The following is a 10,267-nucleotide window of genomic DNA, read 5'->3' as shown; positions in this document are numbered from 1 at the left end:
CATAGTGCATTACCAAATAGGGATGGCATACGTTCCTTTGACTTGTTAATTCATTGCGAACATTGTAATCCTATATGCTCCTATATGCAGAATTTATTTTTGGATGACTCCATGACGAAAGTTCTACTGCTTTAAATCATGTAATTTGATTGTTTTGTAGATTATCACTTTCATTTGCATATTGTTTTGTATTGTATTTTTAATTGTCATATCTTTATTCGCTATAAAAATGTATTCCCTACTCACTTCATGCAGAGAATGTTAGTATAGTAGGAGATACAAGTTGCATTCAGGCCTCGTCTAATTGAAGCTGCGATAAAGTTCAGTATAATTGTTCCTGATTTTAGTATTTCAAAGGTCGTTTGTCAGTGCTTTCATTGTTTCCGAAAAGCTGATTTGTCCAGAAATCAGGTATTTGCAATGTCTTAGAGTTAAAATTCATAGCATTCATGAAATACTACGAAATATTTTACAGTCTTCTCATTATGGATTTTTTCCTCATTTCTTGATTAGTTATTTATTTGTGCTATGAATAAAATTGGAATGCTTACTGTTCCTCACCTTCTTCGTTCTGTGATTTGGGAAATATCATGGATATACGTTTCACTTGGAACATGCTGCTTTTTAGTCTATGGTTTTTGAAGAACTGCAATATTTTTGAAAGTAACTAGAGTCATTTATATTTGTTAATGGTTTTTGAAGAGAGATTGAGGGCGAATAGTTCCTTTATTTCACTTTCTTTCGTTTCTTTGTTATTTAATGGATTCTGTCGTTTGAACTGTGGTGGAAGGGTTCTGAATACGAAACACTTTGATAGCCGTGAAGGGAGTTTGTGGTCTAAGCTTGTGGTTAGTTTGGTATGACTGGCACTCCCAGTATTTGTAAAGAGTTGCAGTACGGATAAATATCGCAGTTATTAATTGGGTTTGCTAGAGAATTCTTTTGGAAATATTCTGTTTTTTCAGGCCAAAGTTCCGATGTTTTGGTTGATAGTACTTATAACGTGGTCAGTATTCTCATGGAATTTCTATCTTTCTTTGCGACAGGTAAGCTTTGGAATTTTTCGTTCAGTATTTGGTTCAATATTCGTTCTCGTTCAGTACTGAGTATTCAACATTTCCAGTATTTGTTCACTGTATATGGCCGCGGAATTATTGACTTAAAAATGTAATGTGGAACAAAATGATAAGTGATATTTGTTTTGACTAGTGAGCAAGCACTTCACTTTAACCGCTGATTTTTCTCTTTCAGTTTTAGTGATATCTGACCAGTCAGTGTGTTTCTGGAAGAGTATAAAATTAGAAGATTACTCTACCTAGTTTTACATCCATGAAATTTAAATCAGAGCAGAGCGGAAAATATTTTATGAAAGTGCAAAGCATCGCTACAAAGTTTGCTGATTCTGCAATAAAATAAGCCCCTTATTCGCTCTGTGGTTAAAACTGCATAACTTATCCCAGTGCAAAAACCTTAGCGCCGTAAATTATCATGGTTCAGCTATATTCGAGTGAAGTGGGTAATGTCGCACGATTAACTTGCATAATAAATACAAGTTTGTAGTATCGTGTTCATCGTGATACAGCAAAACGACCAGATGAAGTGAGCGAAATAATGAGCGAAGAAGAATATCGAAAAGCTCGAACATACAGACTTGACAAGCATCGCTTTTCTTTTGTACACTCTATATATTCGCAGTTAGAGTTGATGGTAAGTGGCACTTTCTCTTTGATTTAAAACCTGTGTTAGACACTTATAAGATGCTCGACTTAGCTCTTTGTGCTGCTCTTTGCTGCATTCAAGTTTTGGGAATTGCAGGCAATTCTGATATTCTGCTTACCTCAGATTCTATGGAACAAAAGTGGAGCTTTCAATCTGAAATTTGGATATACGAGCGAAGTAGGTTTTTTGACACGTGTCATTTTCTGTTTATGAAGAAGGAAGAAAGGAGATGATGGAAGGTATCTATTTTATTCGATGATTCAGTTAGGTATGCTTTCCAAATGACAGTTGAATTATTATTAGCAGTACATGGATTTTCATTAGAAAGATAAGAATGAAAATTAGCCTTCCAGATTGCGCAAACAATAACCTTCATTTCGTTAGCATCGGTGATTGAATATCTAATCAATATGCCGTGGGAGCTATACGACACATTCGTAATCGAAGAACAACATGGGTTTAATAAGCAGGTCATTTTTATATAATCGAAATTTCCAATATACAAAGCCGAGTTCCTTCTAAATAAAAATGATTGAAGTGATTTTTTTTTCGGATAGACGGTGATATGATTCCAGTGCATATACCGTTTACTAAACCGTTTTGTTTATTGTAAAAGTTTATTGCATAAGTGAACATGTGTTTAATTCATTTTCAAATCAAAGATTTAAATGTCAAAAGGAAATTTGCAGACATTGGGTTTTTTCCTAAAAGATAAAACTAAAAAGATGGTGGTGTCATTATTTGTGATGGCACCAATAGTGGCTGCAGTTGTGTACATTGTGGAACGTGGAGGACCATATTTCTTTTTTATACTTGGATCTTCCTCTCACTTGTCATTTTTGTAAGTTATTTTTCTTAACAAAAAATTGGAGATTTTCTCGTAACTATTTCATTTAAAAGCAGTTCGACTTTTGAAATTTTCAGCTGTTAATGACGGTTTATCCCGAATTCATAGCTCCATTGTTCGACAAATATGTTCCACTTCCTGAAAGTGAGCTGAAGCAAAAAATCGAAAAACTTGCAAAAAGTCTTAACTTTCCACTGAAGAAACTACTTGTTGTCCATGGTGAAGTTGTAAAGGAGATTCGAATCTTTTATTTTCTTTTCGTTAAATTCCTTAACGATTGAATTCTTAAGCATTTATTGCCCTTTGAACATCATGCACGCGCAGCTACAGTCTACTTCAAAGTTTCTGTTTTAGGTTCAAAACGATCAGCGCATAGCAATGCCTACTTATACGGCTTTTGGAACAATAAATGTATTGTGCTCTATGATACGTTATTTGGTGAAGAAATGAGGGCAAAACTAAAGGAGAATGGTTGCTTTTCTACAGTTAGTATTTATAAGTGTCAAAATTAGAATGTTGTTGACCTACTTTAAAAAAGGCAAATTATCTTTGCATTTCTCAGTTTAGAGATCATTCAAGTAATTTTGAAAGCGGCAATGTTCTTAAATATATTTTTATATTTATCAGGAGAAGGAAAAAAGTTTTGATAAGGGTGACGAAGAAATGAGGGAGAGTAAACTAGGTATGCAAGACAATGAAGTTTTGGCCGTCCTTGGTCACGAACTTGGACATTGGGCTTTATGGCATATAGCTGTCCACATCGTTTTTATTGAGGTAATTTTTATCGGATCTGAAACAAGCTTTTTACGAATGAGAAATCTGGTAGAAAAAAAAACTATATTTTGAAAATGAGAATTTTTTGTTTTTGTTTCTGGATATTTGAATGTTAGAGAGTTTTATTTGCTAATATTTAGATGAATTTGTTGCTACTACTTGTTATATTTGCGAAGTTTTATCGCGCCACTTCGCTTTTCCATGCATTTGGCTTCTACGACTCAAAACCAACGATTATTGGATTCATGATTGTTTTCCAGTATATCACCGCCCCGTATAATGAACTGTCCTCATTCCTTTTGACGGTTCATCTTTGAAAATTGCTTTTATAACTTTATTAATCAACTGATTTAATCGACTGTTTGGTCACGGATATTTACCAAAACTTACCAAAATGCAATATAGCTTTGACGTCGCTTTTCCTTCCATTTTTCCTTTTTTTTTTGGAGAACTGCAACAATCGTCTATTTAAAGCAGAACTAGATCTTTCAGTATTCAATTTTGCATTTATAGATAATGACGAGGCATTTGGAATTTGCAGCAGACCGTTTCTCAGAGAAACTTGGTTACGGATATGTCTTACGTAAAGCACTTATCAAAATTGGCAAGGATAACTTGGTTTTGCCGATTGACGATCCGCTCTATTCGATGTTCAATCATTCACATCCATCAGTATTAGAGCGGATTACTGCCCTCGAAAAAGCTAAATGATTTAGCTGTTTTCTGTTTGTTTTTTATTGACGAATTGTAACTTTTGATTTTCTCTTCTATTTTCTTATTTCCCGTCTTTGTATCCTAACTTTTGATATGTTGGTTTTGTTATCACATAAAACTAAAGTATATATATATGCTTGATGTTGCGTTCACTTTAGTTAACCTCGGTGAATAAATAATTCCAAAATGGTGAAGTCCGATCCTATAGAAAAGCAAAAACGTATTTTGACTGTTCATGGAAAGAGGGAATTGCGATGCTGAATCTTCTTCTGGAAGTTATCAAGAGAAAGCCTTATTAGGTCTCTCCAGAAAATATATGCCCAAAATGCTTCAAAAGTCAAGAGGTATCTAATCAGTTTCAGTATAATGCATACATTTGCGTTTTTATGGAGAACATGGAACACGTGACAGATCCAATCCACCACGTTACATTTGAAATAAGTTCCAATGAAGATAGGATTTTTGTTGTCACTAATCATTTAGCTACTTTTTTCGATTATCAGAATCACACTGTATATTTCCCCAATAAATTCAAGTTGGATTTGGTATCCATTTACTTAACAGCAAAGTCCAATACCATTTGACAGTGGTGCACAATTAGGCGATACTCAATTCGTACTGTTACACTGAGCGTGTCGGGCAATAATGAATTAAATCACCATTATTTTGCCGCTGCCCCTTTTAGTACAAACAGTTCATGACATTGAGAATTAGAACCCAGATTTCTAGGATAACGGATTACAAGGGTTAACTCTTTTAAGCAGCAATAATACCGCTATTGCTGAGTCATGATAGAAAATCTTCGGAATGTGACATTTCAGTTTCACTGCCATGATACAAGATTATGGAAAATAATATACCTGGAAGCACATGGAAATGGTTGATCAAGAAAGAACTTGGTAAAGAAAGCAGTGCAACCCGCTGCTCCACAAATGATTCATGTTTTTATTTTCCATTAGGAATAATTAACATTAACAAAGAACAATTGATCAAGACAGAACTTGATAAAGAAAACAGAAAGGATCGAGACGGAAATGTCGAGTCAATAGTAAGTAGGACGCAGGTTAGTTCAGTCCGAATCTGCGAATATTACTTTGGTAGCTTTCTTCGGCTCTTCGCTTTCATATACTGTTTTTCTCAGTTTCTTCTCAGGTGTGTCTTCAGCCACCTCCTCAGCTGACCTCTGTAAAAACAGATAACTAAAGACGCTCAATTGTTACACAACCTGAAATGAACATGTCTTTAAGTCAATTATTCATATCTCCCCGTGAGAAAAACAGAAAAGGACCTATATTAACAAGCTCACCAAATTCTGCACTTAAATCTACAGTATAAATTGTACCAACTACATGTTTACCCTCCTCTGGATGTTTACCTTTTCGCCTCGTGTTACACCATTTCCCGCATCATTTCGCCCTCGACCACGGCCTCGAACCTTAGTTCCCCGTCGATTTTTGGCTATTCGCGCCTGTTTATCAGCTTTTTTTTTACTGAAGTTATTCCAGTATTCTTCTTCTTCTTTGCCTTCAAGCACAGTTCCCTTGAGCTCATTCCCACCGAACATTATTTTTCCATCTTCTCCTTTTTCTACCGCTGTTTTCCAAGCAACAGCAGCACCGTTTTCTTCACCACCAAAACGAATTTGAGCCTTAAAAATTGTTTGTCAGAACTAAGAAACTGCGACATTATAAATAATTGAACTACCTTGAGCAGAGACATATCTCATGCTAAGTAAAAGCAAAAAGTCCGATAGATAACTTACCTTTTCATCCCCCTTTTCGTATACAACATACTGAACATCACCGAATTGTTTAAAAAAATCTTTAATTTTCGTGAGGTCGCAATCCTCTTTTGGAAGATTTTCCACTGATAGCACTAATCCTTTGACAAAATGTACCATTTCCAGGTTCTTTTTTTTGATTCTGCTTCGACAGCCTTCTAGAAATAAAAGATTAAGGGAGAAAAGTTGGCCGAAACGATTTAAATGTAAAACAACTTGTCGCAGTCAAAAGAAAAATCAATCTAAGAAATATGTAAGACGAATGTTCAATAACCTTCTTAGCTTGTTTAGCAACACGCGCAGCAAGTCGTTTTTCTTTCAGTTCTTTTTGTTTATTCGCCCAGTAATCATTCCTGAAAAACATCATTCCATTAACATGGAAAAGACTAACATGACATGTAAAATGAGGACATATAGAACCTTTTCCCATAACCCTACCCAAATACAAAAATCTGAAGCAGTTCCCTAACGTCTTCTCATATACCTTCGCAAGCCTTAAAAACTTGACTTGTTAAAACAAATGTAGAGGAATTGAACATTATGGACAGGAATGCATAGGAAACACTGACAAAATAAAAACCTTACTGCATCATTTTCAAAAGGTCGTTGCCATTGAACTGTTTCGTATCACTGTTAACGAAAGCTTCTGCTGTCTTTTGATCTTTATAAGTGACGAACACCGAGCCTTTAAAAGCTCGCTTTTCTGATTTTTCACGACGCATCATAACATTTTCAACACTACCGAATTGCTTAACGAAATCTAAAATATCGTCCAATTTTGTCTCTCGTTCGAAGCCTTTCTAAAAAAAAAGACATGATGGACCGATGTATTTTTTCGTTAAAGCAGCAAAATAAAACGAGACAAGAAGTTCCTTATGATAAGAAATGACCATGTTTTAAGATACTGTCCAATTTATATGAAATAATTTCATTCGTCCCAATCCGCAGAGCACACGTCCCACTTACTTTTTCGCAATTTATAGGCTCCATAAAAGAAGTATAACATAAGTAGGGAATATAAAAATAAAAATCCATTTCCGTTATGATCACAGTTGCTTACTGCAAAGAAACAAAACAACTCACAATGTATACGGTACGACGTTTCACAACTTGCCAGTATTCAAGCGAATTTTCTGGCAATGGTATCGCAGGATTACGTCGTATTTTACTACCATCTTCGGACACCTGCATCAGCTCAGAATGTTTCAAGGATTCTCGAATTATTTTAGGGTTGGAAGAAATTTGCGCCAAGCGTTTAAATTTCAACATCGTTGTAAGCTGAACCCCTAAATGCAAAAAAAGCTGTTGGTATTTAAATAGCCTATACACAAAAAATTCCCTTGATCTTTAATATATTTCAATATAGCACCGGCTGTTATCGGTTTCGAAAAAAAAAAAGGAAAAAGGAAGTATATTGCGTCGTAATACCAAGACTAGTCAAACTTGGGCTATCTCGATCTTCTGCTTTTTTTGGAAGTCCAATCAAGAAAGATGAAACAAAGGAGTTTTACACGGACGTAATAAAATTACTCACACCCATCATCTTTCTTAATTTCTTCCTGTAGAAATCGATCTCGAGGTAAGTTAATATCGCCAAAATAATACTGAAATTAGACATAACGACGGTATGAAAGAGGAAAACTATCATTTTATATTACAGAAATTTTAATACTGTATACCATTAGACAACTTACCCCTATATACCATTAGACAAAAATTAAAGCACGACTAGTAAAAAATATGAGGGAGTCCTGATTTTTCTCTTATAGAGATTCTTTTGTCTCTCAGGGACGCATAAACTTGCTTTCTACAAAATCCGAAACATGTGCATTTTGTTGCCAAAAAGCTAGGAGTAAAGAACTTGGAACTGGATGTTCGCTTACTTCAATCTGTTCAATAATCTTCTGCTGAATGCTTATGTTAGAGTCGTTATCGGCTAGCACTTTTTCCACATCCATAACGTTCCCGGAAGGTGTACTTGCATCAACATCACTGTTTTTTTCGCTGTCTCCGTTGTCATTTGCTGTAGTTCTATTATTATTATTATTATTAGTTAATTTTTCATTCCTGTGATCGCCAACTGCTTCTTGACCTGTCTCCACAGACATTACCTCTCTTCGAAATCCTAAAGGAGAAAAACGTACTCTGTAATACATAGTAATTCGCTTTGATATGTCGAACCACAGTGAGGTACTAAGTCGGAAATGTGTGGTAAATAGGTCCGGTCAGTCGAATAACTTGATGAATGGAACGGAAACAAATCATGCAAGATATAAGATATGCTTGAAACATGAACAGTATAACCTGAAGGTATTTCTGTAAAGAGAATAGATTATAAGGAATAGTTGGTCCGGTAGGAGAGCACTGTGAGTAGCTGCTGAGACAGAGTTGTAGGTATACTTGTCCAAAGTAATCCTCTCTCTCATGCGCGTCCTAATAATCCTCAACTCACTCTCACAAATCACAAACCAAACAAGCCCTTACAACTTCGATAACCCTAAACTACCTTCTATTAACAAAATGCACCAAAACACGAAAAATTGACATACTGGATGGAAGAAATCTCCTTCGGAGTGTTCGAACGGATAACAGCAGAATATTGCATCGTTTTATTGTTTGAAGTGGCACAGGGACTAATAAATTTCAACCTTTAATTAGCAACAGTTAAGGTTTTAACTGTCCATTAATTCCTTGACCAATCGTATAATGATTTCAATGCTGGCACGAGTACTAGAGAATAACTCCCGCAAAAAATAAAGCAAGATAAAAGATGTAGTAAGTTTTTAGTAGGAAACAGAATAAACCACAAAGAAAATGCCCAGATAAAGCACATTTCGAGAGATGCACCACCTCAGACTAACTTGGAGGTATAAGAGTTCACGTAAGATGCGAATTTCGCAATAACAGTGAATAACAGTTTGGCATTGAACTGTATTTGAAAAAAATTAAAATTAAAGATTGTTAATTTTCACAGCACTGCTCTGCTGATGATGAACGACCCATATGCATCAACTAATCATGAATCACAGGTTTTGAATTGTAACGAGTATTTAATGGTCACCGCTGTGTTAAGAATAAACATGCTTCGTATTGCTTTCTTAAAAATTGGTACTTTATCATGGATAAGATGAAGTTGAAGTTAAAATTGAAAATGTGCCATCTTTAAAGTCATTCGAAGTCAACTAAACACATACTTATAGGTCCAATAATAGTATTGGTCTGAAAATGAGCATATTTGATTCTTTGTATTAGCATTCTTCCCGATTATTTTGTTCCTTTCAGAAAAATTATCTTCCTGTTTGAAGTGTGTAACGAATGTCAAACGAGATCTGTTTCTCACTACGTATAATCTGACTCAGAATATCGTTGTTCTAGATCTCTCTTCAAAGTTTTACTCTTGGGAACAACTGCGCATTGCTTTCCACATATTTCTACGATGAAAAAAAAAAGCATGCAGTAATGAGTGAAATGTCAGCAGGACAAGAAAAGCATTATTATTCCCCTTTTCTTTTTCCTCCTGTTTCTTACTAAAAGATATTTTGAGCAAGTGAGTTGGAATACACAAAATAATCCTTTTTTCTTTTTTGGGCATCTTTTCTTCCCGCCTCGGTGAAGGGTACAGAGACGTAAACAGGATTTGTGCCTACTGGAAACTATCTTCTGAGGGTATTATATTACCATTTATATGTTTTAATATTCTTACACAGTTCATTAACCCATGGTACCACTACCTTTCATTAAGCAGGCACTCTGTTTTCCGAACTAAAAAGGAGGCAACTAAGCTAATAATACTAAAGGTATGTTGTAATCGAAGAAATAAATAAACAAAGAGAAGAAAGAGAGAGACAATGCAAAAAGATATTGAACTATGAACAGAGAGAGGAGTCGAACAAGCAACTCGATGACAACGTCCCAATCAAATTCATTCCCTTTTCATTCATGAATTACTGAGTAGATGGATAAATAAACTTACCTTTCTGCCGAAATTCCTCAAAAATCATGTAAGTTCCTATCCTGTTGTGCTTCTATTTGTCAAGATTGCTACTTGGAAATACTTCCGCTAATGTATGAAATGAGTGGAGTGATATCGTCGTTGTAGAAGTTTTATATTACATAAGGTATAGTAAATATCTTGTCATCATCATCCCTATGTTAGGATCATCATCACCAACAGCCAAAATGAATCAACGGGTTTATATTGTTTCTTTCTGGTGAAAAGGTAAAGATTTACATAACTAAAAATCATGTGACGGAAGAGAAGTTGGATGATTATTATTTATTTATTTGTTTATTTATTATTATTATTATTATTATTATTATTATTATTATTATTATTATTATTATTATTATTATTATTATTATTATTATTATTATTATTATTATTATTATTATTATTATTATTATTATTATTATTATTATTATTATTATTATTA

General features: G+C 34.6%; 2 protein-coding genes across 3 annotated transcripts; one reads left to right on the top strand and one right to left on the bottom strand.

The window, feature by feature from the left end:
* Positions 1–977: 977 nt before the first annotated feature.
* On the top strand, positions 978–4,051 carry LOAG_09493 (peptidase family M48 containing protein; the record flags this gene model as incomplete). The annotated part of the gene is made up of 9 exons (XM_003145020.2): positions 978–1,046; positions 1,561–1,707; positions 1,816–1,896; positions 2,073–2,189; positions 2,644–2,785; positions 2,921–3,051; positions 3,194–3,340; positions 3,481–3,645; positions 3,854–4,051. The coding sequence occupies 9 exons, from the start codon at positions 978–980 to the stop codon at positions 4,049–4,051; spliced, it is 1,197 nt and encodes a 398-aa protein (XP_003145068.2).
* Positions 4,052–4,979: 928 nt separating this feature from the next.
* Positions 4,980–8,151, bottom strand: LOAG_09492 (the record flags this gene model as incomplete). 2 transcript variants are annotated; one of them, XM_020447943.1, is made up of 9 exons in its annotated part: positions 7,979–8,151; positions 7,718–7,857; positions 7,369–7,438; positions 6,918–7,120; positions 6,420–6,634; positions 6,109–6,187; positions 5,817–5,963; positions 5,430–5,702; positions 5,124–5,237 (listed from the first exon to the last, which is right to left on the bottom strand). In XM_020447943.1, exons 2-9 carry the CDS (start codon positions 7,790–7,792, stop codon positions 5,124–5,126), a joined length of 1,176 nt encoding a protein of 391 aa, XP_020301873.1. In that variant the 5' UTR covers positions 7,793–7,857; positions 7,979–8,151. The 2 variants fall into 2 exon arrangements, with proteins under 2 accessions (XP_020306406.1, XP_020301873.1); XM_020447944.1 differs by lacking the exon at positions 7,979–8,151 and having other exon boundaries at positions 4,980–5,237; positions 5,817–5,992; positions 7,718–7,964.
* Between the last annotated feature and the right edge of the window lie 2,116 nt (positions 8,152–10,267).

Source organism: Loa loa (assembly GCF_000183805.2).
Source record: "Loa loa unplaced genomic scaffold supercont3.62, whole genome shotgun sequence".
Taxonomy (NCBI): domain Eukaryota; kingdom Metazoa; phylum Nematoda; class Chromadorea; order Rhabditida; family Onchocercidae; genus Loa; species Loa loa.
This window is presented reverse-complemented; position numbering and strand designations above follow the sequence as displayed.